Source organism: Aquarana catesbeiana, linkage group LG03, assembly GCF_042186555.1.
Source record: "Aquarana catesbeiana isolate 2022-GZ linkage group LG03, ASM4218655v1, whole genome shotgun sequence".
NCBI lineage: Eukaryota > Metazoa > Chordata > Amphibia > Anura > Ranidae > Aquarana > Aquarana catesbeiana.
The window spans coordinates 226,792,129-226,820,108 of NC_133326.1; the positions used below are offsets into that span (position 1 = coordinate 226,792,129).

The following is a 27,980-nucleotide window of genomic DNA, read 5'->3' on the forward strand; positions in this document are numbered from 1 at the left end:
TGTAGCCAATGACAGGTCGACTTGGCCTTGTGCTTTGGATCATTGTCATGTTGGAATGTCCAAGTACGTCCCATCAGCTTCCTGGCTGATGAATGCAAATGTCTCTCCGGTATTTTTTGATAACATACTGCATTCATCTTGCCATCAATTTTGACCAAATTTCCTGTGCCTTTGTAGCTCACACATCCCCAAAACATCAGCAATCCACCTCCGTGTTTAGGAAGGAAGGAATGGCTCATCATAGGCCTTGTTGACTCTTCCAATGTAGCGTTTATGGTTGAGGCCAAAAAGCTAAATTTTGGTCTCATCACTCCCAAATTACTTTGTGACAGAAGGTTTGAGGCTTGTCTCTGTGCTGTTTGGCGTATTGTAAGCGGGATACCTTGTGGCATTTGTGTAGTAATGGCTTTCTTCTGGTGACTCGACCATGCATCCTGTCTTTCTTCAAGTGCCACTTTATTGTTCATCTTGAAACAGCCACACCACATGTTTTCAGAGAGTCCTGTATTTCACCTGAAGTTGTTTGTGGGTTTTTCTTTGCATCCTAAACAATTTTCCTGGCAGTTGTGGCTGAAATTTTAGTTTCAACACTGCTGATTGGCATTCTCAATTCCTTGGATATTTTTTTATATCCCTCTCCTGTTTTATACAGTTCAACTACTTTTTCCTGCAGATCCTTTGACAATCCTTTTGCTTTCCCCATGACTCAGAATCCATAAACGTCAGTGCAGCACTGGATGAAAGATGCAAGGGTCTGTCAGGAGTCCAGAAACTTATTGAATTTCTCCCTCCCTCTCTCTCTCTCACTCACACTCACACTCACACTCACACACACACTCACACACACTCTCACACACACACACACACACACACTCTCACACACACACACACACACATTACAGGCAGACAGATCACAGGCGAGGATGGTTACCTTTTTAATAGCCATTCAAACCCCTTATGCCCCGTACACACGGTCGGACATTGATCGGACATTCCGACAACAAAATCCATGGATTTTTTCCTACGGATGTTGGCTCAAACTTGTCTTGCATACACATGGTCACACAAAGTTGTCGGAAAATCCGATCGTTCTGAACGCGGTGACATAATCCACGTACGTTGGGACTATAAACGGGGCAGTAGCCAATAGCGTTTTACTCTTAATTTATTCTGAGCATGCGTGGCACTTTGTGCATTGGATTTGTATACACACGATCGGAATTTCCGACAACAGATTTTGTTGTCGGAAAATTTTATAGCAAGCTCTCAAACTTTGTGTGTTGTAAATTCTGATGGAAAATGTGTGATGGGGCCCACACACAGACGGAATTTCCGACAACAAGGTCCTATCACACATTTTCCGTCTTAAAATCGACCGTGTGTACAGGGCATTAGAGTGCTTTCACACTGAGGTGTTGGGGGCGTCAGCGGTAAAGCGCGGCTATTTATAGCCGCGCTTTATCGTCGTTTTAGCAGTGCTATTCAGCGGGGCACTTTTAAACCCGAAAAAGTGCTAAAACAGCCCGCAAAGCACCGCTGCAGCTGCGCTTTGCCGGTGGTTCGGCGGCGCTGCCCATTGATTTCAATGGGCAGGGGCCCTTTAGGAGTGGTGTATACACTGCTCCTACAGCACTGCAAAGATACTGCTTGTAGGACTTTTTTTTTACTGTCCTGCAAGGGCTTTCACACTGGAGTGAGAGGAGAGGCTCTTAACAGGCGCTGTGCAGGCGCTATTTTTAGCGCTATAGTTCCTGTAAAGAGCGCCTCAGTGTGAAAGCAGCCTTAGTGTCAACTTTTGTGCATGTTATCAGGCCAAAATCACCAGGGTATGTAAACTTTTGATCAGGGTCATTTGGGTAGTTTCTGTTGTGAGTATGGTTTCAAAAGAGTAAACACAGTTGATCGATAATAAATGGCTTCAGCCAAATACTAACAATGAGTGAAAGAAATATGTTTTTGTGTTTATCATTCATATTCTCTGAAAAATGGCCAAGAAATCATAAATTCTGCAGGGTATGTAAACTTATGAGCACAACTGTATATAACTTGTAGATCTGTTGATTGTCCTCTTCATTTAAGTTGTCTAACAAAAATGGAGGTAACATTGGTTGGAACAATCCATGTAACACTTCTGGGCTGCTAGAAATGGTCAGCTAGAAATGTTGCTGCAACTGTTTAAAACTGTTAGCTAGAGTTGTGCTTTCTTTCTTTTGACTGTTAATCACACTGTATGTACATCTAAAACTACTCTGTCCATAGAGTGACAGTGCTGCTTCATGATTTCACTGTGTAACAAATTACATTGTCACCTTGATAAAGGACATGATGGCAAATTTATTGGCAGGATCCAAAGGTAATACAACTCAAGGTTCCATGTATAGCCTGGGCCTAAGGTCCCAGGGACTCAGTTACCAAATTAAAGACTAAAGCTGCCCATACAATGATCACAATTTGCCCAGTTCAGCAGGGACTGGATGGGCATGTTGGAAAATGTTTCTCTATCAGCAGCTGCAGCTAATTAGCTGCAGACGTTGATATGTGTATTCTGACTGTGGCGGGTCCCGCTTACTGCAATGCTTCATATATCTCCATAAGAATATCCTCCTCTTTACCGCCATTTGTTTATAAGGTCTCTTGCACACTGCAACTTGAAAGTGTACAGCTTTTTTTTCAGCTTATTAATTGTAATGTTCCTATGCACACAGGCGCGCAATCGCTGTGCATTCTTCAGTACAATAATTTACGCCTCGTGCACAAATATGCGCAAATGTTAATTTGCATATTGTGCAGAAGAACGCAAGAATACGTTTTTGTGCGTTCGCGTAAAGGTGCGCAAACGCATATACGCAAAATGTGCATAAATACATGCAAATGCATACAAAAAAAGTCTGAAAAAGTAGATGCTCAAACAGGAGTGTCATGTGCAAGAGGCCTAACAGTTTTTAGCACTACTTCTCGCAACTCTTGTACTTGGTTTAGTAATTTTATTTTTAAGCTAGTTAAAATGATGATATCTCTACAAAATATCAGTTTGAATGCTGCACATACAGTAATCTGATTCCGTGGTCAAAATTAGCATTCTGATCTTTTGCCACAAATGACTTTAATGACATATATTTGGCTGCAACCATCTTTAGATTTCCATAGTGATTTACCAAGCTCCTTTTTTGCTTTCACTCCAGGAAAAATGTCAGACCTTCTATCCAGTCTGGATCAAAGAAAGATGATCAAAAGATTTCTAAAGTACAGAAGCAAAGGGAGAATGGAGATGCGCTTAAAGGACTTGATGACCATACACTCAGTGAGACATCACAGAAACCTGGCAAAAGGTAACAGGGAATTTTCTATATGACTCAACGTATAACACTGACCTTTTTTAGAGATTTAGCATCAGGTAATCTGTTGCAGCTTTGTTTGAGCATACTCACTTCTCATTGTATGCTGTTTTCAAGGGACACAGGTGTCATGAAGGAAGACCTGTACTATTGCACGCAGATAGAAACGTGTGTCCTCTGGTTTAGTGAGCATAAATGAGAGCTGTTTATTAGCTTTGCTGTGCTGACAGGACTAGAGAGACAGTTTCATCTGAGGCTTTCAGGTATTTTTGTTGTTATCTCTTGAACAAGCAATATTTGAACCACAACAGGCTTAGTGAAATTGTAGACAGGTTAGGATGAGTTTTGTTGCAAATATATTGGCCAAGTTTGGTCGCATCCAGGGCTTTTTTTTCTCAGAGAATAGGTTCAGGAACTCCCCTTTTCAAGTCACCCCTTGTCTTCGCCCCCTGTCCATCTGAGTACTGTCCCTTGGTTCCATCCTCTACCCACCTTCCAGTACGGCCCTTTTTAGAGAATACAGAACCAAGTATCATTTTGTGGTGCTAAGTAATTTGTATAGATTGTATTAATAAGCATTAAGATATACACCCTTCTTTCAACAATAGACCCCCCGCAACAAAATGACCCTCCAGTAACAAAAGATCCACCCTAGTAACAACAGATCCACACCAGAAACAATAGACCCCTGTCAGCAACAACAGATCTCCCAGCAGCCAGCATCAATAGACCCTCCGGCAGCCATCAACAATAAACCCCTCTCTCATCAGTAGATCCCTCCCAGCAACAATTGGCCCCCAGCAATGATAGATCCTCCATCAGCCAGCATCAATAGACCCTCCAGCAGCCAACAACAATAGATCCTTCCCTCAACAGTAGATTCCTCCAATCAACAATAGATCTCCCAGCCTCCAGCACACCCCAGCAGTGCACCCTTTGCCATTACATACATTCAGTGCAGGAGGTGCCGGAACTGCGTTCCCCCATGTTCCCGCTGAAAAAAAGCCCTGGTCGCATCCATCATACTCGGGGGGGCCATACAGCCACCAGTTTTTTGCTGCTTTCATTCTGCAGGTGCAAGTAGAGTTACAGCTGGAATCTGAGTTTTTTTTTTTTTTTTTTATACTGCATGCCAAACAAATTTTTTTCATCACTGGTTGGAAGTGTTTGATTGCAGTATTGTAGAAAGAATTTGCATTAGTTAATGCATCTGCACCACTTTCTAAAGACAATAGATGAACTTGTGCTATGCATATTCCCTTTAGTGTTTATCCACTGTTTAGAAGTAGATTCTGTTATTTTACAGTCTAGCTAATCTATAGATGTGCAAGCTAAGATGTATTTCTGCAATCCTTATTTCTTTTTCTTTTTTTTATTTTAGGGCAGCCGCTAAACCTGTTGATGAAAAGTCTAAGGTATAATTACATTTTAATTTGAAATATTTTTTATTAAAGTTTGTAATTTGGTCCGACTCACCTTCTGTCTTCTTATACCACTTTGAGTCTCCAGTGGTTTGTTCACCTTGCCAAAGTTCTGGCTCTGTCCATCTTCGGGTGTTCCCACTCCAGGTGACAAAATAATAAAAAAAATCCAGCATGGACAATGATTCTCCCTTGTAGGTATAACATTTAATTGAGTAATGACAGATACATTTTCTAATATTACTACATTTTGTTATCTGTTACAAGAATACTTGGCTATAGATGTCTTTTTGCCAAGGAGTCCCGCCCTATTCTTTTGCTGCTTGGCACAGATGATCAAAACCAGGTCAGGCAAGCAGCCCTGAGACGAGACTCTCTATTACAAGTTGTAGCTACAGTATATACAGGACTAGTGTGTGAGTAAATGACCAATCTTAATTGTTTGGAGAGTGATCTCACCTTTTAGGTAAGATAGTGGCCTTGGTCAGTTTACAATGACATTTCTAAAGCATTAGGTCAATTAAGGTAAAGCCATACTTATGTCCTTATATGGCGCCCTAACCAGGTTCTGGAGGCATTTTTATACATTAATGAGCCACAATCTAGGAAATATTAATTTCTCCATCACCATGCTACCTTCTTATGCCGCGTACACACGGTTGGAAATTCCGACAACAAATGTTCGATGTGAGCTTGTTGTCGGAAAATCCGACCGTGTGTAGGCTCCATCAGACATTTGCTGTCGGAATTTCCGACAACAAATGTTTGAGAGCTGGTTCTCAAATTTTCCAACAACAAAACTTGTCGGAAATTCCGATCGTGTGTACACAATTCCGACGCACAAAGTTCCACGCATGCTCCAAATCAAGCAGAAGAGCCGAACTGGCTATTGAACTTCATTTTTCTCGGCTCGTCGTACGTCTTGTATGTCACCGTGTTCTTGACGTTCCGAATTTCCGACAACATTTGTGTGACCGTGTGTATGCAAGACAAGTTTGAGCCAACATCCGTCGGTAAAAAGCCACGGTTTTGTTGTCAGAATGTACGATCGTCTGTACGCGGCATTAGTCTTCTCAGGTGATAAAATATGAAGCCCGATTGTCCTTTGTGGGTAATGGCAGCAAATTTTACACTATCTTTCATAAATGAGGCCCAGAACAAGGGATGTTTATTCCCAAAATACAAACACTTTGCAGCTAACGAAGACAAAAATTACTTGGGTTAAATAAACCATGCTAGGGTTTCATTTTTGGTTAAAGCATTTGTTACCCCAACACTTCATATTCCTGATATGTGCCTGCTGTACCATGTACTTGTATGAGAAAGTATCCTGTTCTCTTTGTATTGTTTCCTTTACGTGAAATCCCTGGTGATCCTGCCAGTCCCTCTGCTTTCTTATTAAAAACTGACCACACTAAGCAGGAGAGCACACCGTGGTTAGTTCTCTTGCTATGTTGGGAACTCCGTGCACTCTCCTTCAATGATCAAACTTATCCTGACACGCCACCGCTGCACAGCCATTCATAGCTCTTATGCAGCTGAGAACAGAGGGAATGTAATCAAAAAATATATATTTATAATGTTTTTTTTTTTTTTATATCTAGACACAAATGTTTTCATTTCTATTTTAAACTGAATAGGCTGTTTTAAAAGGTGATTGTTTACAATCAATTTAAGGGGATTCTAGTTTACAGACAAGGGAATATAAATTAAAGTGATTTTAATCCCTATTAATTTTTTATTATTATAATTTCTCTTTTTAATATTGTCTCTTTATTTCTACTCTGTCCTGTCCCTAAGCTATTTTTTCTCCCCCGAACCCCAGCCGGTTTGTGGGCGTCTCCTTAGCTGGCTGTTAAGGAGACAGTTGTGTTTGTGCGCACTCCCTAACTGTGCTATGTGCACCCATAGATGCACACAAGGTGCCCAGCAAGGCACACCCCTGTTCTCTCCTCACAGGAGTTTGAAGGCAGTAGGTTCTTATTGCTGTGCTCTTTTCAGTACCCTTCTCTGCAATCCAGAAGATCAGGAAAGTGATACAGGGAGGTAGTGGTGGTGAGCATGGACCACAGGTCCAAAAATAAGTGGCACTGGGGTATTTTTTTACCCAAATGAAAGAATGCATTAAGGTAAAAAATGCCTAGAATTTAGTAACATTTTAAAGAGAGAGGAAAATTTGATTTTTAAATTCAACATCATACATGTATACATGCATAAAACTTACATTGTAAACATGTAAAAAATGTTAGAAGTGGAATTACACACTCTAAATGTGTTTTTCTCTTTTTTCAGGACAATGATGATGAGGATATAGATGACTTTTCACAATCATCGGACTCAGTGACTGAAGAATATGAAGTCCCTACCTCTGCATTTAGAAACGCAATGCTGTTAATTGAGCAACTTAACCTTGAAGGCCAAGGTAATTAAAAAGTGACCTGTAGACAATGTTGTAATAGTTGTAGAGAAAATTGAGTACTGTCCATGATGCTTTTTTTATCTGCACTAACATACAATTTTTCAGGACAAGCTTTCGGGATATGTCCCCTTCTTCAAGGTCCAAGCAGTACTGATTCACAAATTTTTAAGCAGAATGTTAAAGAAAAAAAAAAAAAAAGAGAAAAACAAACACATACAAATCAATGGTAATACAGATAGCAGCAGAGTTAGTGACTAACTGCTGCTATCTGTATTACCATTGGTTTGTATGTGTTTGTTTTTCTCTTTTTTTTTTTTTCTTGAACATTCTTATTAAAAATTTGTGAATCAGTACTTCTTGGACCTTGAAGAAGGGGACATACCCTCAAAGCTTGTCCTGCAAAATTGCAAATGGTTAGTGCAAATAAAAAAAGTTTCACAGACAGTACTCAATTTTCTCTGTCACAATTGCACTAATACGGCTACAGTCAAATCAAGTAATAGTTGTAGAAAGCTGTACTTATAGTAAAATTTCCTTAATTACATGCAGCTCCTGCTGACAGACAATGATGAATGTTGCATAATCTGACTTCTTATCTGCATCAGGCTGTAGATGGCAGTTGGCTTTGTATGCATGATCCAGCCTCAATCGTTCTACAAACATGCAGTGTTTGCATTTAGATGAACTTGCCTATTTATGGCTATAGAGCTGCTTTTTTTTTTTTTTTTTTTTTTTTTTTTTTTTTTTTTTTTTTAGTCTTTTGCTGGACAGCTTAGTTTTAACGTGTGCAAAATGTTATTGTTAAAAAATTGCTCAAGTGGGGAAGTGGTTAACTTGTAAAATGTTAAGAACATAACCAATGTATCAGCAGCAATGCAGGATATATAGCTCTGAGTTTTGTTTTTGTTTTTTAAATACACCCCTAAGTGGATCTGCCTTTTAATTATATCCATTAAGCCTAACTGGGCTCCATGTTTCCCCTGCATATTACTCCCCCTTGTGCCCCCCTCATTGAAAGCATTTATAGCTTTTTATGGTTTAAGGATGCACCAATACACTAGGTACACACCCATAGACTTCTATAGATGGGACTTTTTCTTTTTGTCTGCAGCCTTGGGGCACAGCATCTTAGAAGTCTGTGGGTCTGTAATGTGCAGGCGTGGCCGGGACAGGAAGACTTGTGGCTCTGGATGGAAACAAACACCAGAGGTCACTGCCCTTGAATTGTGGGATGGAAGAAGTACAGCAGCTCTGGCTTCTCTCTTGGCCTACTGGGGCAGGTAGAAATAAAGATTTTTATAAAAACACATTTGCTGTTATTGAACAAATTAGTTAGCCTTAGTATACTAAAGTCAGTTGTGTTCCTTATGCTGCTCATAATGCTTGCCTTATGTTTTTATGTATAGGTGCTTTAAATGTTGCATGAAAAGAAAAAAACTTATTCTCTTAAGATTCCAACAGATTCCCGGTTTCTGATGTCGCGTACACACGAGCGGACTTTCTGGCAGACCTGGTCCGGCGGACTCCGTCGAACAATTCGATTGTGTGTGGGCTCCAGCTGACTTTTTTTTTTTTTTCCCCAAAAGTCCGACGGACCTAGAAATAAAACATATTTCAAATCTTTCCAACGGACTCAAGTCCGGTCGAAAAATCCGCTCGTCTGTATGCTAGTCTGACGGCCTAAAACTGACGCTAGGGCAGCAATTGGCTACTGGCTATCAACTTCCTTATTTTATCACGTACGAATCCGTCGGACTTTGGTGTGATTGTGTGTGTCCAAGTCCATTCGTTTGAAAGTCCGGCGGACCTACGCTGCAAAGTCCGTCGAAAATACTGTCGGACCTAGTCCGTCAAAAAGTCCGCTCGTGTGTACAAGGCATAAAAGGTTTCTAAAATTCTATTGTTTAACCACTTGCCTACTGGGCACTTTACCTCCTTCCTGCCCAGGCCAATTTTCAGCTTTCAGTGCTGTCGCATTTTGAATGACAATTGCATGGTTATGCAAAACTGTACCCAAAAACTATTTTTCTTTCTCGAACATCACGGGACACAGAGCCACAGTAATTACTGATGGGTTATATAGGGTATCACTGGTGATTGGACACTGGCACACCCTATCAGGAAGTTCAACCCCCTATATAATCCCTCCCCTTGCAGGGATACCTCAGTTTTTACGCCAGTGTCTTAGGTGATGGACGTGTAAAGATGTCCTGTGCTGAAGCTCCAAAGGGAATATCCTATATCCTATACTGGGGCAAGCCAGGCAGACCGGATCCATTCAAAGTGTCCTTTCTAGGTTGAATTGGATGGTACCCGGGCCTCGTGTCCGAAGAAACAAGGTTTTACCTGTAATGCTTCTCTTTTTAGAGAGCTGTACCCCGCATATTAGAAAATGGTTTTCTAGCCTAATTTCTAGCAGGGTGCTTTACGGGCCCAGAACTGCAGGATCCCCCTATTCGTAGGGGGCCCCAGTCTCTGACGGTTTTTTCAAACGGAGCCCACCGTGAGAGGTGAAGATTGGGTCTGTGTAAACTGAACCCTGCGGCTGGATAAGGTAAGAGGAGATTCCACAGAATTTTCTAATTCTAGTAGGTTTCTCCTTTAAGGTAAATGCATGCTATGCCTATTGTGACCACCGGGGGCTGCCAAGAGCACAAACCTTCACATGCTGGATTGTCTGTCTCAGTGTTTATGCTGCACATGTCTCAGAGCGTCTCAGGCCGGCTGCAAAGGTAGGATGGAAGGGGGGATTTCTCATGTTTGAATGTTCCCCCCCAGGCTAGAGAGAGGCCACAGGGGTCTAGAAAGTGGTTATACCGCTCGGGCACCGCTGCCTCGGCTGCCATTTCCGACCATTGCCGTTTAGGCAGGTCTTCACTACCAGCTTCTCTCCCTCCTCCCCCTCCCCCAGCCATCCTCCATAGTATTACAGGAGAGTCGGCCAGCGCGGGAAGCGCTCGGTTTTTTCAAAATTCGAGGGGGGGGGGGCAGGACATCAGCACAGGTGCTTAGACTCCCACTCAGGCCAGCTGCAGGCTATTAAGGCACTCTGTACAGGTGCACACAGCCTTTGGAGAGACACAGAGCTGACGGTCGCATGTAAGGTGGGACACAGGCATTCTCCTAGGCAGCATTTACTGAAGTAACACCAGACTGAGCATTGGGTAGCAAGGCTTTTAGCCAGACTACATCGCTCAGCAGTCAGTGTTCATTTGTATACCTCACACCTTGTTGCTTTGCACTATGGGTAGAAGAGGTTCAAGCACCCCAAGAACCAGAGACACTAGGGGATCTCGTTCAGGTTCTGAGGGCCCCCTGTCAGCAGCATCCTCCCCCCCTGATGGGCCAGGGACGGCTAGCCAGGGAGAGCCATTGGGGTCAGGGGCTACACCTGCTTCTGGCACTTCAGCCCCTGTATATATTACACAAGAGGTTTTTTCCTCAACCATTAATGGTCTAGAGGAAAGATTAATGGCCGTGATTACGTCTTCACTCAGTAGAAGAAAACGCACTAGGCCTTCCTCTGTTCCCCAAGACCCTCAGGAAGAGGAGCTCTGGGATAAAGGAGACGAATCCCTTTCAGAGAATCGGGATGGGACGGATGATTCCTCTTCGGAGGAATCAAGTGGAGAGGGGCCCTCTGCGACTTCCCAAGAGGAGAAAGTCTTAGTGCAGATCCTTACTGGATTGGTCCGCTCCACATTTAAGTTGCCCCTACTTGAAACTGCTAAAGAATCCTCTTCTGCTTTGGGGTCACTGAAACCTTTCCAAGCAGCACAGGCTTTTCCTGTTCATAATTTACTTGAAAAGCTCATTTATTCTGAGTGGGATCACCCAGACAAAGGTTTTTTCCGCCAAGAAAGTTTTCAACACTTTATCCAATGGAAGAAAAGTTTATTAAGATGTGGGGAATGCCGCCATTTCCTCCGTAAATAATAGTCTGACTTGTCCTGTAGACAATGCTCAGATGCTCAGGGATCCTGTAGATAAAAAGATGGAATCCCTATTGAAGGATGTTTTTTCCTTAGCAGGTTAAGTGGCTCAACCTGCAGTAGCAGCGATTGGAGTCTGTCAATACCTAAGAGACCATGTTAAGCAGGTCATCAAAGTATTACCTGAACAGCAGGCCCAGGGGTTTGTTAACCTTCCAGCGGCCTTATGCTTTGTGGTTGACGCTATTAGAGATTCTATCCTGCAAACCTCCCGTCTTTCACTGGGGTTGGTGCATATACGTAAGGAGCAGGGCCCTCTGATTCCTACTGTATCAAATTGTATTGTATTTGTACTGTTTACCCTCAAGTTGTAAAGCGCTACGTAAACTGTTGGCGCTATATAAATACTGTATAATAATAATATACGTAGAATCCTATGGTTGAAAAATTGGTCAGCCGAAGCACCATGTAAGAAGCTGCTGGCTGGGTTTCCATTTCGTGGTGCAAGGTTGTTTGGAGAAGACTTGGATAACTATATCAAGAGAATCTCTTGTGGGAAAAGCTCTCTCTTACCTGTCAAAAAGAAGAGTAAGCGTCCCTCTTTCAAACAGACTCTTTCCCTAGCGCCTGGGGCTTCAGCTTCCAGGCAGTCTCGACGGCCGCCTCCATCTGGGTCCAGAGACAAGAGTCAACCCCAGGGACAAAAGAAGTCCTGGGGGAAGAAGCCTACTAGGCAAAACACTAAGACCTCTGCATGAGGGGGCGCCCCCGCTCACTCGAGTGGGGGGAAGACTGCGACAGTTCTCAGGGCTCTGGCAGGAGGGTTTCCAGGACAGATGGGTAATCTCCATGGTAACCTTAGGGTACAAGCTGGAGTTTCAGGAATTTCCCTCTCCTCGGTTCCTCAGATCAAGTGTCCCCAGAGACCCAGAGAAGAAGCAGTCGCTCCTTCTAGCGTTAGAGCGACTTTTGTCGCAGGAGGTCATTATGATAGTTCCCGCAAAGGACCAGGGATTGGGCTTCTATTCCAACCTTTTTACGGTCCAAAAGCCAAATGGGGATGTCAGACCCATTCTGGATTTAAGGGATCTGAATCGATTCCTAAGGATTCAATCCTTCCGCATGGAATCAATTCGGACAGTAGTTCCCACCCTGCAGGGAGGAGAATTTCTGGCATCGATAGACATCAGAGATGCATATCTGCATGTGCCCATTTTTCCTGCTCATCAGAAGTTTCTGCGCTTCGAGGTAGGAGGGCGCCATTTCCAGTTTGTGGCTCTGCCTTTCGGGATAACCACTACACCTCGAGTGTTCACAAAGATCTTGGCTCCTCCTCTGGCCAGATTAAGGGCTCAGGGTATAGCTGTCATAGCATACCTAGACGACTTGCTCTTGATAGACCGGTCGGTAGCCTCTTTGAATGGAAACTTGAGGACCACAGTCAGGTATCTAGAACACCTGGGTTGGATCCTCAACCTAGAAAAGTCTTTCCTAAAACCAGTAAGAAGACTGGAGTATTTAGGTCTGATTATAGATACAAGCCAGGAGAAAATATTTCTACCCCAGGCAAAGATCACTGCTTTAAGAGAGCTGATTCTGGCAGTCAGGACCAAGAAGGGTCCCTCTGTCCGCCTTTGTATGAGGCTACTAGGGAAGATGGTGTCTTCATTCGAAGCAATTCCCTATGCTCAGTTTCATTTAGGAATGCTGCAACACAGTATTCTGTCGACCTGGAACAAGAAGGTTCAGGCATTAGACTTTCCGATGCACCTGTCGCATGCGGTGTGTCAGAGCCTCAATTGGTGGCTCATACCCGAAAACCTGCAGAAGGGGAAATCCTTTCTACCGGTTACCTGGATGGTGGTAACAACAGATGCCAGTCTGTCAGGTTGGGGAGCAGTTCTGGAACAGTCTGCGGTTCAGGGGATATGGTCCAAGACCGAGAGGACCTTACCCATCAACATTCTGGAGATCCGGGCGATATATCTAGCCCTAAAAGACTGGACTATCAGGCTACAGGGTTGTCCGGTCAGGATCCAGTCCAACAATGCCACAGCAGTGGCTTATGTCAATCATCAGGGAGGCACCCGGAGCCGAGCTGCTCAAAAGGAGGTGAACCAGATCTTAGTCTGGGCAGAGATGCATGTGCCATGCATTTCATCCCGGGAATAGAGAACTGGCAGGCGGACTATCTAAGTCACCAGCAGTTACTTCCAGGGGAATGGTCTCTGCATCCCGACGTCTTTTGGGCCATATGCCAAAGATGGGGGGTTCCAGATGTAGATCTCTTTGCATCCCGATTCAACAAAAAGATAGACAGATTTGTGGCAAGAAATCTTTGGGGCGGATGCGTTGGTGATTCCGTGGCATCAGTTCTCACTGATTTACGCATTCCCGCCTATTCTGCTACTACCACGACTCCTTCGCAGGATCAGGCAGGAAAGGAAGTCAGTACTTCTGGAGGCCCCCGCTTGGCCCAGAAGGACTTGGTATGCAGAAATAGTAAGGATGACGGTGGGTTCCCCGTGGACACTACCGGTACACCCAGACCTGTTATCTCAAGGTCCAGTGTTCCATCCTGCCTTACAGACGCTAAATTTGACGGTTTGGCTATTGAGACCCACGTTCTGAAGAGTCGTGGGCTCTCAGGTCCTGTCATATCTACCTTGATTAATGCAAGGAAGCCAGCTTCCAGAATGATTTATCTGAGATTTGAGCCATAGAGGCCCGGTGATGCACTGCCCAAGAAGCACCAATAGCCCTTGTGGAATGTGCCCTGATCTGAAACGGAGGAATCTTCTGTTTCAAACCGTAAGCTTGAATGATCAACTGTCGAATCCATTTAGAAATGGTAGCTTTTGACGCTGCCTGTCCTCTATTGGGACCCTCTGGCAGCACAAACAAAACATCCGTCTTGCGGATCTGAGTAGTTGCCCCTAGATAGGCCTTAACTGCTCTTACTACATCCAACGAATGTAGAGATCTCTCTTCCGGAGAACAGGGATCTGGAAAAAAGGAAGGTAGAACAATGTCTTGGTTTAAATGAAAATCAGAAACCACCTTCGGTAAAAAACTAGGATGAGGGCGTAGTACCACTCTATCCTTGTGTATAATCAAATAAGGCTCCTTACAGGAAAGAGCTGCTAATTCTGATACTCTTCTAGCAGAAGAGATGGCCACCAGAAAAATAAACTTCCTTGTCAACAAGACCAAAGGAATCTGACTTATTGGTTCAAAAGGCTGTTTCTGTAACACAGCCAGGACCAAGTTCAAGTCCCAGGGGTTTAGGGGCGCTTTAACCGGAGGATTAAGACACTTCACCCCCTGCATAAAGTTTCGGACGAAAGAATGCGAAGCAAGTGGCCGCTGAAATAATACTGATAAAGCAGAAACCTGGCCCTTGATGGTACTCAAGGCCAGCTTCATCTCTAATCCCATCTGTAGAAAATCAAGGATTCTACCTATGACATATTTCCTGGGATGCCAACCTCTGGATTCACACCAGGTTATATAAGCCTTCCAGACTCTATGATAAATCATCCTGGAAGCTGGCTTCCTTGCATTAATCAAGGTAGATATGACAGGACCTGAGAGCCCACGACTCTTCAGAACGTGGGTCTCAATAGCCAAACCGTCAAATTTAGCATTTGTAAGGCAGGATGGAACACTGGACCTTGAGATAACAGGTCTGGGCGTACCGGTAGGGTCCACGGGGAACCCACCGTCATCCTTACTATTTCTGCATACCAAGTCCTTCTGGGCCAAGCGGGGGCCACCAGAAGTACCGACTTCCTTTCCTGCCTGATCCTGCGAAGGAGTCGTGGTAGTAGCAGAATAGGCGGGAATGCGTAAATCAGTGAGAACCGATGCCACGGAATCACCAACGCATCCGTCCCGCATGCAAGAGGATCTTTTGTCCTTGCCACAAATCTGTCTATCTTTTTGTTGAATCGGGATGCAAAGAGATCTACATCTGGAACCCCCCATCTTTGGCATATGGCCCAAAAGACGTCGGGATGCAGAGACCATTCCCTGGAAGTAACTGCTGGCGACTTAGATAGTCCGCCTGCCAATTTTCTATTCCCGGGATGAAAACTGCTGACATGCATGGCACATGCATCTCTGCCCAGACTAAGATCTGGTTCACCTCTTTTTAAGCAGCCCGGCTCCGGGTGCCTCCCTGATGATTGACATAAGCCACTGCTGTGGCATTGTCGGACTGGATCCTGACCGGACAACCCTGTAGCCTGATAGTCCAGGCTTTTAGAGCTAGATGTATCGCCCGGATCTCCAGAATGTTGATGGGTAAGGTCCTCTCTGTCTTGGACCATACCCCTTGGACCGCAGCCTGTTCCAGAACTGCTCCCCAACCTGACAGACTGGCATCTGTTGTTACCACCGTCCAGGTGACCGGTAGAAAGGATTTCCCCTTCTGCATGTTTTCTGGTATGAGCCACCAATTGAGGCTCTGACGCACCGCATGCGACAGGTGCATCGGAAAGCCTAATGCCTGAACCTTCTTGTTCCAGGTCGACAGAATACTGTGTTGCAGCATTCTTGAATGAAACTGAGCATAGGGAACTGCTTCGAATGAAGACACCATCTTCCCTAGTAGCCTCATACAAAGGTGGACTGAGGGACCCTTCTTGGTCCTTACTGTCAGAATCAGCTCTCTCAAAGCAGTGATCTTTGCCTGGGGTAGAAATATTTTCTCCTGGCTTGTATCTATAATCAGACCTAAATACTCCAGTCTTCTTACTGGTTTTAGGAAAGACTTTTCTAAGTTGAGGATCCAACCCAGGTGTTCTAGATACCTGACCGTGGTCCTCAAGTTTCCCTTCAAAGAGGCTACCGACCGGTCTATCAAGAGCAGGTCGTCTAGGTATGCTATGACAGCTATACCCTGAGCCCTTAATCTGGCCAGAGGAGGAGCCAAGATCTTTGTGAACACTCGAGGTGCAGTGGCTATCCCGAAAGGCAGAGCCACAAACTGGAAATGGCGCCCTCCTACCTCGAAGCGCAGAAACTTCTGATGAGCAGGAAAAATGGGCACATGCAGATATGCATCTCTGATGTCTATTGATGCCAGAAATTCTCCTCCCTGCAGGGTGGCAACTACTGTTTGAATTGATTCCATGCGGAAGGATTGAATCCTTAGGAATCGGTTCAGATCCCTTAAGTCCAGAATGGGCCTGACATCCCCATTTGGCTTTTGGACCGTAAAAAGGTTGGAATAGAAGCCCAATCCCTGGTCCTTTGCGGGAACTATCATAATGACCTCCTGCGACAAAAGTCGCTCTAACGCTAGAAGGAGCGACTGCTTCTTCTCTGGGTCTCTGGGAACATTTGATCTGAGGAACCGAGGAGAGGGGAATTCCTGAAACTCCAGCTTATACCCTAAGGTTACCGTGGAGATTACCCATCTGTCCTGGAAGTCCTCCTGCCAGAGCTCTGAGAACTGTCGCAGTCTTCCCCCCACTCGAGTGAGCGGGGGCGCCCCCTCATGCAGAGGTCTTAATGTTTTGCCTAGTAGGCTTCTTTCCCCAGGACTTCTTTTGTCCCTGGGGTTGACTCTTGTCTCTGGACCCCGATGGAAGCGGCCGTCGAGACTGCCTGGAGGCTGAAGCCCCCGGCGCTGGGGAAAGAGTCTGTTTGAAAGAGGGACGCTTACTCTTCTTCTTGACAGGTAAGAGAGTGCTTTTCCCACAAGAGATTCTCTTGATATAGTTATCCAAGTCCTCTCCAAACAACCTTGCACCACGAAATGGAAACCCAGCCAGTAGCTTCTTACATGGTGCTTCGGCTGACCAATTTTTCAACCATAGGATTCTACGTATATGCACCAACCCCAGTGAAAGACGGGAGGTTTGCACGATAGAATCTCTAATGGCGTCAACCACAAAGCATAAGGCCGCTGGAAGGTTAGCAAACCCCTGGGCCTGTTGTTCAGGTAATACTTTGATGACCTGCTTAACATGGTCTCTTAAGTATTGACAGATTCCAATCGCTGCTACTGCAGGTTGGGCCACTGATCCTGCTAAGGAGAAAACATCCTTCAATAGGGATTCCATCCTTTTATCTACAGGATCCCTGAGCATCTGAGCATTGTCTACAGGACAAGTCAGGCTATTATTTACGGAGGAAATGGCGGCATCAATAGCCGGTATTCCCCACATTTTAATAAACTTTTCTTCCATCGGATAAAGTGTTGAAAACTTTCTCGGCGGAAAAAAACGTTTGTCTGGGTGATCCCACTCAGAATAAATAAGCTTTTCAAGTAAAGTATGAACAGGAAAAGCATGTGCTGCTTGGAAGTGACCCCAAAGCAGAAGAGGATTCTTTAGCAGTTTCAGGTATGGGCAACTTAAATGTGGAGCGGACCAATCCAGTGAGGATCTGCACTAAGACTTTCTCCTCTTGGGAAGTCGCAGAGGGTCCCTCTCCACCTGAATCCTCCGAAGAGGAATCATCCATCCCATCCCGATCCTCTGAAAGGGATTCATCTCCTTTATCCCAGAGCTCCTCTGTCTGAGGGTCTTGGGGAACAGAGGAAGGCCTAGTGCGTTTTCTTCCACTGAGTGAAGACGTAATCACGGCCATTAATCTTTCCTCTAGACCATTAATGGTTGAGGAAAAAACCTCTTGTGTAATATATACAGGGGCTGAAGTGCCAGAAGCAGGTGTAGCCCCTGACCCCGATGGCTCTCCCTGGCTAGCCGTCCCTGGCCCATCTTTAGGGGGGGAGGATGCTGCCGACAGGGGGCCCTCAGAACCTGAACGAGATCCCCTAGTGTCTCTGGTTCCTGGGGTGCTTGAACTTCTTCTACCCATAGTGCAAAGCAACAAGGTGTGAGGTATACAAATGAACACTGCCCGCTGAGCGATGTAGTCTGGCAAAAAGCCTTGCTACCCAATGCTCAGTCTGGTGTTACTTCAGTAAATGCTGCCTAGGAGAATGCCTGTGTCCCACCTTACATGCGACTGTCAGCTCTTGGCAGCCCCCGGTGGTCACAATAGGCATAGCATGCATTTACCTTAAAGGAGAAAAGCCACTAGAACTCAAAAATTCTGTGGAATCTCCTCTTACCTTATCCAGCCGCAGGGTGCTGTTTACACAGACCCAATCTTCACCTCTCACGGTGGGCTCCGTTTGAAAAAACCGTCAGAGACTGGGGCCCCCATCAGTAGGGGGATCCAACAGTTCTGGGACCGTAAAGCACCTCGCCAGAAATTAGGAAGTTTAAAGCCATTTTCTGATCTGCGGGGTCCAGCTCTCTAAAAAGAGAAGCATTACGGGTAAAACCTCGTTTCTTCGGACACGAGGCCCGGGTACCATTCAATTCGGCCATGAAAAGACACTTTGAATGGATCCGGTTCGCCTGGCTTGCCCCAGTATAGGATCTTAGGATATTCCCTTTGGAGCTCAGCACAGGACCTCTTTACACGTCCATCACCTAAGACACTGGCGTAAAAACTGAGGTATCCCTGCAAGGGGAGGGATTATATAGGGGGTTGAACTTCCTGATAGGGTGTGCCAGTGTCCAATCACCAGTGATACCTATATAACCCATCAGTAATTACTGTGGCTCTGTGTCCCGTGATGTTCGAGAAAGAAATAGGATTTTTTAAAACGGCTTACCTGTAAAATCCTTTTCTTTCGAAGGACATCACGGGACACAGAGGTCCCGCCCCTCTTCTAATACACTATATTGCTTGGCTACAAAACTGAGGTATCCCTGCAAGGGGAGGGATTATATAGGGGGTTGAACTTCCTGATAGGGTGTGCCAGTATCCAATCACCAGTGATAACCTATATAACCCATCAGTAATTACTGTGGCTCTGTATCCCGTGATGTCCTTCGAAAGAAAAGGATTTTACAGGTAAGCTGTTTTAAAAAATCCTATTCTAACATTGTTTTTGAGACAGATAGAGCTTTGTTTTGGTGGTATTTAATCATCACTGGGGTTTTTATTGTTTGCTAAACAAACGAAAAGAGACCAAAATTTTTTTTTAAAAAGCACTGATGAGGCTGCACTGATGATATAATCAAAGGTTTGAACAGCGCTGATCAGCAGACATAAATAGGACCCTCAGAGGCAAAGAAAAAACTTTTTATTATTGTTAAAAAAATTATAAAATATTCAACAAGGCATACAGCAGTCAGTTGATGGTCATGCAGAGACTTGGATTAAAAAACTGACAGTACCTGGAGGCTTTAGCCGCATAGATGACACAGGGGCTTGGGGAAACCCAGCACAAAGCCATTTGACAAAGAACACAGGAGCAGCACTGGTGGGGGGGGGCCGTCCCGGACCGTAAGACCAGGGGTCTGATGAAAGGGGAACCAAATTGCAGGCACAGGAACTGTTGGGACCAGTATACAGCTGCTGCTCGCACTGTGTACAAAGCCTGGAAGTGATGTCACTGCCTGGCGGAAGTCAGCCAAGGGAATCTGAAGAGTATGGACAAACCCTGCTGCTGGGCCAATTAGGAACTGCCAATGCCAAGGGAGCAAAGAGAGTCACACATCGCCGACTAGAGACACTACATGTTTCGGGGACACGCCCCTTCAGGTTACCTTACAGTCCGGGACGGGCCCCCCACCAGAGGTGCTCCTATGTTCTGTGTCCAGCAGCTTTGTGCTGGGTTTCCCTAAGCCCCTGTATCATCCATGCTGCTCCAGCCTCCCAGGTACTGTCAGTTTTTTAATCCAAGTCTCTGCGTGACCAATAATTGACTGCTGTATGCCTTGGTGAACATTTTATTATTTTTTTAACAATAATAAAAAGTTTTTACTTTGCCTCTGAGGGTCCTATTTATGTCTGCTGATCAGCGCTGTTCACCCCTTTGATTATATCTTCTTTTCTTATTTGTCTAATGCCCCGTACACACAGTCGGACTTTGTTCGGACATTCCGACAACAAAATCCTAGGATTTTTTCCGACGGATGTTGGCTCAAACTTGTCTTGCATACACACGGTCACACAAAGTTGTCGGAAAATCCGATCGTTTTAAACACGGTGACGTAAAACATGTACGTCGGGACTATAAACGGGGCAGTGGCCAATAGCTTTCATCTCTTTATTTATTCTGAGCATGCGTGGCACTTTGTCCGTCGGATTTGTGTACACACGATCGGAATTTCCGACAACGGATTTTGTTGTCGGAAAATTTTATCTCCTGCTCTCCAACTTTGTGTGTCGGAAAATCCGATGGAAAATGTCCGATGGAGCCCACACACGGTCGGAATTTCTGCACTGATGAGGCTGCAACGATGGGCAATGATCGGTAGCAATGATGGGCACTGATAAATGACACTGATAGGCAACACTGGTGGGCACTGATGATCAGTGTAGATGTCCCTTGTGTGGATTTACCAGTTATCGACTCTCCTCTCCTCATGCGCTGTCAGTGTGAGAAGAATGCTGATAACTGGCAAATCCTGTTTACATTGTGATCAGCTGTGATTGACACAGCGATCACAGATGCCTGTGGATGCCCGCCACAGAGGGCATCATATGACGTCCTCCCGGCAATGTGCAACCATGCTGTAGCCATCATTTGGCAATAGCGCGGTCGTGAAGAGGTTAAGTATATAATAATGGTTGGCAGATCAGTTGTCATTTTTTTTCAGATAGTCCTGAGTGAATGAATAACCACTTTTGTTTTTTTTTTTTTTTGTTTTTTTATGTTTTTGTTTTCTATTTTATGGCTCAGATTCTGTGAATGTGTTGAAAATGCAAAATATTATTCATGAATATGAACGAGTAATAGAAAAAGAAAACCAACGACATGTATTACTGGCTCAAGAAGTTAAAAAACTGCGCGAGGAACGAAAAGAAATGCAGCAAATGACAGAAAAAAACAGAGAGCTCAAGTCTTTGTTGGAATACAACAAAGTGGAATGGGACAGCGATATAAGCAGCTTAAGGTGAGAACATTACTCAGTATCATTTTCTGAACATTTATTGCAAGTGAAGGCTATGTTGTGCCGTCAACAGTATCGGTACAGATTCAGTCATTTTACGTCATAGCCATGCCTGGCTCATGAGCATCTGTACATACTGTAGAATGTGGAGTATTGTAGACATTAACCCTTCCCAACCACTGACTACCAGACTATGGCAGATTGAAGGGTTGCTAGGATACATCTAAGGTACCTGAAAGTATGGATGAGGAAAGGGGGGGGGGTCATTCTCAAAGTTTGCTTTTTTTTTTCAGAAAAGTACTGTTTTTTAAAATAAAAAATAAAAATTGTAGCCAAGATTAACCTGTTATCTGTGTAATAGAGAAATAGGCTAAAAAAAAATAGCATGTAAATTGTGATTATGTGTCCTTACTTGGAGAGACCATAAAGCTAGTGTTCTAAAAGGTCACAGATTTCAACTTTACTGTCTGGAGACAGTATTGTATATTCTTTAGTTCTTATAAGCATCATCATCGATTAATTTATTTTTATTAACCTTTTTTGTATGTCCTTATTTTCAATCAATATCTCTAGTTGCTTTCAATAGCGTTTGCAACTTACCCCATGGAGGATGTATTTTAATAGCTGTATCCCCACACCTAGATACACAGACCTTGCTGTATGGTGTGCGTAAAATGTACAGTGAAGGACCAAAGTCTAGCTCTTCTTTTTAGATAGATGGGAGAGAAAAAAAAATGATGGGTTCTATAAGATTCCTATTACAGTAATTCTTGCACAAAACTTTCCATTAAAGTATCTTATACATATTGTGGTAGGTCTTCTCTCAAACAAGAAGAAGAAAAGAGAAAGAGTGCAGAAATGCTACATGACATGAGCAAAGAACAGTTCAGAAGGAAGGAGGAACAGTGCCGCCATGAAATAGAAGAAAAGCAACAGCTGGAACTAACATTAAGAAATCTAGAGCTTGAAATGAGAAGTCTGAGGAACAGCATGAAACAGGTACAAATCCGTGGGACACTTTGAATTTATCACAATTGGAGCAGAAAGAATCTGAAGCAGGTATGCATGGCAACCAATCCACTTCTAGCTTCAGTTTGAAAGCTTAACCGAACAAGCTGAAAATAGAAGCTGATTGGTTGAAATGCAAAGCTGCTCCTTTTTTGATAAATGTCAATCTAAAGTTTATATTTATTTTTCTACTGCTAATATAATGTATAGTTTTTATATTATTGTTGTTTTGCTATATAGGCTCTTTAAGTATCTATGGTGCCTAATAGCTTTGTAAATATATTTGTGTCTGGGCAAGCAGAGCCAGTGGAATATCACTCTGTTTAGAGTTTTACAAAGTTGGTAACTTCATCTGTCTTGTGAAATCACATTTGTTAGGCAGTAAAGTTAGGTGTTGTCTAAAAACAAATGACTATTACAAAAAAAAAATTGTACCTGCTTATTTTGTCAGGTTGAAGACGAACGCAATGAATCTCAGCGACTATACACACAAGAGCATAGTGCCAGATTACTTCAAGAAGAAGCTCTTAATAACTTAAGGAGAAGGCATGAAGAGGAAGAGAACAAAAAAAGGCTTGCTAAAAGTGTTGAGGTATGCAGCTTAGACTGGTACTCACTAATTGCAAGGAAAATTATTACTATGTTCCCTAATTGTCTACAGTTTGAGCCTCCTGTCGGGGGCTAGCACAATATTTACTAACACCTACGTTTTAATAGCGATGGAGTCAAAGCGAGAAAGGAGTCCTGTGCCATTCTGGCAATTATTTCCTGTAAGCCAGTCTGCTAAAGATATGCATCTCCCCTCAGTTGATGCTCTAAATGTAGTAAAGGCTCTGCCATCCTCAGAAAGGCCAAACCGAGACTGAACCTTTTATACATACACCAAGACAAGTAACTGTTTTTATCATTTATATCTTAATTGTACAGTACAGGACACAAGAATGAATTGATAGACCATGGGTTATATGCCACTACCTTCAGGTGATTGGACGCAGGCAAAAGCTTTTTTGGGAACCGCCTCTCAGTGTACCCATATTACTAGTGTCCTTAGGCGATGGACCTCCTCTCCTCCTGTTGGAGAAGAATTTGTTTCTTTTTTTGCACTCGCTTTCTTTTTCTTTCTTCTCTGACACTTCTATCGAGACCTGACTGATAATTGACTTATGGCTCATTAGCTGTTTCCACGTTGGTTACCCTTGTGTACATTTTGGGAACCGCAGCAGGGCCAGCCTGTAATATTCGCTTTGGGCACTGGATCTTAGTTTGGCAATCACCTTGGTATATGATGCAATGACTGAGTTAGCCATAGCATCCAGGGCTGTGGTCCATTCCCTCCTTCGTCTTCCCACAGTAAACATGCAGGCGCCAGGTACCTGAAGACCAGTGAAGAACTGGCCCAAGTGAGGGTGGCACTGGATCCTTGGACAGGTGAGTGTCCTTTTATTAAAAGTCAGCAGCTACAATATTTGTACCTGCTGACTGTTAATTTTTTTCATACAGCCTGAAGATCATCTTTAAAGCCTGGTATACACAATGAGATTATCAGGCAAATTATCATCTTTTTTTTTTTTTCATGCTTGCCTCATATCAAAAAGGAAGAGGTTACTAATGAAAATCTTATGATCTTGTATTGTACAAGAAACATTTTTGTGTTTTATTCACGGATAATTCCGGATGAAAACTATGTACTAATGATCAGATTATCGTACGATCACTTCCAAAGTGGTATTTTTTGTACGATTTTCTGATCATATGTACGGTCCTTACATCCTGTACTGTACAATTAAGACTACGAAGTGTGATATATCTGTAAATTCAATATCTTTGAGTACAGTTCAGGACACAGGTCCCTCCCCTATGTCTTTGGTAATCTTGCTGCTTGCTAAAATACTAGAGCCTCAAGGAATGGGAGGTGCTTTATGGGTACACTGGGAGGCAGTTCCCAGCAAAACTTTTGCCAATGTCCAAGCACCTGAAGTTCAAGGCATACAACCTATGGTCTGAGAATCCACTCGTGTCCTGTACTGTACTCCAAGTTGAGGTACAGTAAAATTCCGAAGTACGGCTACATTCCTTTTTTTCTGCATAGGTCGGGAAGGTGCAAGTTTTCTAGTGAAAGTGCATTTATCCTTAATTCTTTTCAAACTTTGTAAATGTTATTATGGTGTACCTGTTATACTGTGGTAACAGTAAAATAAATTACAGTGATCACATTACAAGGGTATTCCATGTTGGATGGGAATTACGTGTTCAGATCCTACGTGTTCAGATCTCCTACATTATCTACCTGCCATCTGCATTGCTTTAAGAGCAGTCACTGATGATAAATTGCAAACAAAATCAATTGCATCTATTTTCTGGCTTGCAGGACATAAAATCTGGTTGGCTAACCTAATTGTTCATTTATTAGCAGGTACGAGGAGAACCCTCTGAGACCAATTTAAAGGTGAAGGACTTAACCCAGAAAAACATAATACTAGAAGAGGAAATCGATGTGCTTAAACAAGAGCTGGAGCAAGTACGATCCCGTCATCAAGAAGAAGAGAGTAGATATTTGGATGAAAATGAAGGCTTGAAGGAAAAGAATGAGGATCTAAGGAAAGATCTTAAAGTAAATGAGGAAACCTTAACCCAAACTGTAATCCAATGCAACGGACAGCTTAATGCACTAAAGACCGAGACAAACCTACTATGTTCAAAGTTAGAGCATGAAAAGCAGGCAAAAGAGAGACTGGAAACTGAACTAGAGTCAGTCCGTTCCCGGCTGAACTCTGCCCTACAGGATCTAGAACGAAGCCAGATTTCAAAAACCGATGCAGAACGCACCTTGCAAAGAGAGCGCGATGACTGGTTACGATCCAAAGATAAACTCAATCACGATCTCTCAAGCCTGCGTGAAAGCCACAACAACTTGTCCCAGCAGCTTAGCAGAGCTGAGGCTAAATCAAACACTTTTGAAAATGACCTTCATAGAACTGGCTTATCTCTACAAGAGAAAACTCTCCTCTTTGAGAGTTCTCAGAGGGACCTGAAAGAAGCACAGAACAGAATAAAAGACCTTGAACGATCAGTTCAAGTGGAAAAAGACCAGACCAACAAAAGCAGTATAAAACAAGAGACAATGCAGGAGAGACTTGCCCAGATTACTAGTGAGAACATGCAGCTCCGTCAACAGCTAGAGGAAGCACAGAATAAAGGCATTATCAAGGAAAAAGCTGTCTGCGATGTACAAGACAGATTTACAGATATATTCAGCAAGCTGCGAACTGACACTGAAAGACAAGTTCAGATAGTTGAAGAGAGAAACAAGGACTTGATCAATAAGTCTAATGAGCTTAGAGAACAAATTTATAAGCTGGAGACCGAAAAAGTTGAGCGGGAGGTAGGCATTCATTCAATAATATTATGTATGCTTTGACTCTATTCATGCAAAAGAAGCCATCAGCATGGATAGCTGTGCTGAATATATAAAGATAATTACCACTGCTCCGAACAACCACACTGGTAATGATTAGTATTCCAGCCTTTCTCTCCTTCACTCCACTAATGTGACTCCAGTTCTGATGGAGGTATAAACAAGGATGCTGTGCAGGAGCTTGAGGTTCCCCTTCTCAACCAGTGACGTCATTGGTTGTTAGGACTCCAGCTGCTGGAAGGTTGTAATATTGCACAATTAAAACCTGTGGCTTTGTGTAACTAAAAGGCAGCCTTCATCCACTCGCTGGCTCATATACAATTTTTGGGCAGCTTTTAGGCATCCCTGAATGAAACCCCAGGGTGTCTGGGCACCCCGGTTGAAAAAGGCTGATCAGTACTACAGTGCCTTAAAGTATTCATACCCCTTGAAATTTTCCACATTTTGTCATGTTACAACCAAAAACTAAATGGTTTTTTTGGGGGGTTTTATGTGATAGACCAACAAAAAGTGGCACATCATTGTGAAGTGGAAGGAAAACGATAAATGGTTTCTAAATATTTTTACAAATAAATATCTGAAAAGTGTGGCATGCATTTGTATTCAGCCCCCCTGAGTCAGTACTTTGTAGAACCACCTTTTGATGCAATTACAGCTGCAATACTTTTTTGGGATATCTCTACCAGCTTGAGAGTGACGTTTTTGCCCATTCTTCTTTGCAAAATAGCTCAAGCTCTGTCAGATTGGACGGAGAATGTCTGTGAACAGCAATTTTCTAGTCTTGCCACAGATTCTCGATTGGATTTAGGTCTGGACTTTGACTGGGCCATTCTAACACATGAATATGCTTTGATCTAAACCATTCCATTGTATCTCTGGCTGTATGTTTATGGTCGTTGTCCTGCTGGAAGGTGAACCTCTGCCCCAGTCTTAAAGCGGGGGTCCACCTATCTATCGTTTTTTTTTTAGTTCATTCACAAACTTTTCTTCTCAGCATTACATACTCACATATTGTGTGTAATATGTCCGCCTGTGTCAGATTTTGTCGGAAAGAATAACTTATATTATTCACTGCAGGCGGTTTCCATTTTCATTGTGGGCATTTGAAGCCCACAAGCATTTATTTCCTGGATGCGGTGAATGCTGTGCTCCCAGCATTCACCGCTCGTTCCCGCACATGCTCAGTGGAATCCTGGGAAGCCTGAGACTAGCTCCCAGGAGACTGTGCAGAGTCTGGGAGAGGCTAGAAACACGCCTACTCCCATGGGAGGAGAACCAGGAAGTGCAAAGAAGAATAGAAAAATAAAAGGTAATTACTGCGATTTAAATTTTTTTAAACGACATGTCAGCATCTAGGCAAGGAAGAGAATACATACAGATATTGTTCAAAATTTGGGTGGAACCCCGCTTTAAGTATTTTGCAGATTCTAACAGGTTTTCTTCTAAGATTGCCCTGTATTTGGCTCCATCCATCTTTTCATCAACTCTGACCGGCTTCCCTGTCCCTGCTGAAGAAAAGCATCCCCACAACATGATCTGCCACCACCATGTTTCACAGTGGGGATGGTGTGTTCAAGGTGATGTGAAGTGTTAGTTTTCCACCACACATAGCATTTTGCTTTTAGGCCATAAAGTTCAATTTTGGTCTCGTCTGACCAGAGCACCTTCTTCCACATGTTTGCTGTGCCCCCCACATGGCTTCTCGCAAACTGCAAACAATACTTCTTATGGCTTTCTTACAACAATGGCTTTCTTATTGCCACTCTTACATAAAGGCCAGATTTGTAGAGTGCACAACTAATAGTTGTCCTGTGGACAGATTCTCCCACCTGAGCTGTGCATCTCTGCAGCTCCTCCAGACTTACCATGGGTCTCTTGGCAGCTTCTCTGATTAATGCTCTCCTTGCTCGGCCTGTCAGTTTAGGTGGACGGGCATGTCTTGGTAGGTTTGCAGTTGTGCCATACTCTTTCCATTTTCAGATTATGGATTGAACAGTGCTCCGTGAGATGTTCAAAGCTTGTGATATTTTTTTTATAACCTAACCTTGCTTTAAACTTCTCCACAACTTTATCCCTGACCTGTCTGGTGTGTTTCTTGGCCTTTCTTGGCTTTGATGCGGTTTGTTCACTAAGGTTCTCAAACAAACCTCCGAGGGCTCTCTTACTCTATTTACTAATGATGTGACTTATGAAGTTAATTGGTTCCATTAGATTTTAGTTAGGAGTATCAGAGTAAAGGGGGCTGAATACAAATGCACGCCACACTTTTCAAATATTTATTTGTAAAAAAAAATTGAAAAACATTTATCATTTTCCTTCCACTTCACAATTATGAGCCACTTTGTGTTGGTCTATCACATGAAATCCAAATAAAATACATTTACATTTTTGGTTGCAACATGACAAAATGTGGAAAATTCCAAGGGGTATAAATCATTTTTCAAGTCACTGTATGCAGAAAGAAAAAGAAAATAAAACAAGAAAGAAATGCAATCAATAGTTTAAAGTGGGCCATTTACAG

At 43.5% G+C, this 27,980-nt stretch overlaps 1 protein-coding gene across 8 annotated transcripts in view; it reads left to right on the top strand.

Moving 5' to 3' along the window:
• Positions 1–27,980, top strand: part of ANKRD26 (ankyrin repeat domain containing 26) — a 133,964-nt gene that overhangs the window by 72,977 nt on the left and 33,007 nt on the right. For 6 of the 8 annotated variants that reach the window (XM_073619817.1, XM_073619819.1, XM_073619821.1 and 3 more), the window contains 7 exons: positions 3,183–3,329; positions 4,717–4,750; positions 7,049–7,178; positions 20,826–21,039; positions 21,852–22,035; positions 22,496–22,636; positions 24,455–25,426. In XM_073619817.1, the coding sequence (XP_073475918.1) occupies positions 3,183–3,329; positions 4,717–4,750; positions 7,049–7,178; positions 20,826–21,039; positions 21,852–22,035; positions 22,496–22,636; positions 24,455–25,426 (1,822 nt within the window). The remainder of the gene's footprint in view (positions 1–3,182; positions 3,330–4,716; positions 4,751–7,048; positions 7,179–20,825; positions 21,040–21,851; positions 22,036–22,495; positions 22,637–24,454; positions 25,427–27,980) is intronic. The other 2 variants (XM_073619818.1, XM_073619824.1) reach the window with 1 other exon arrangement.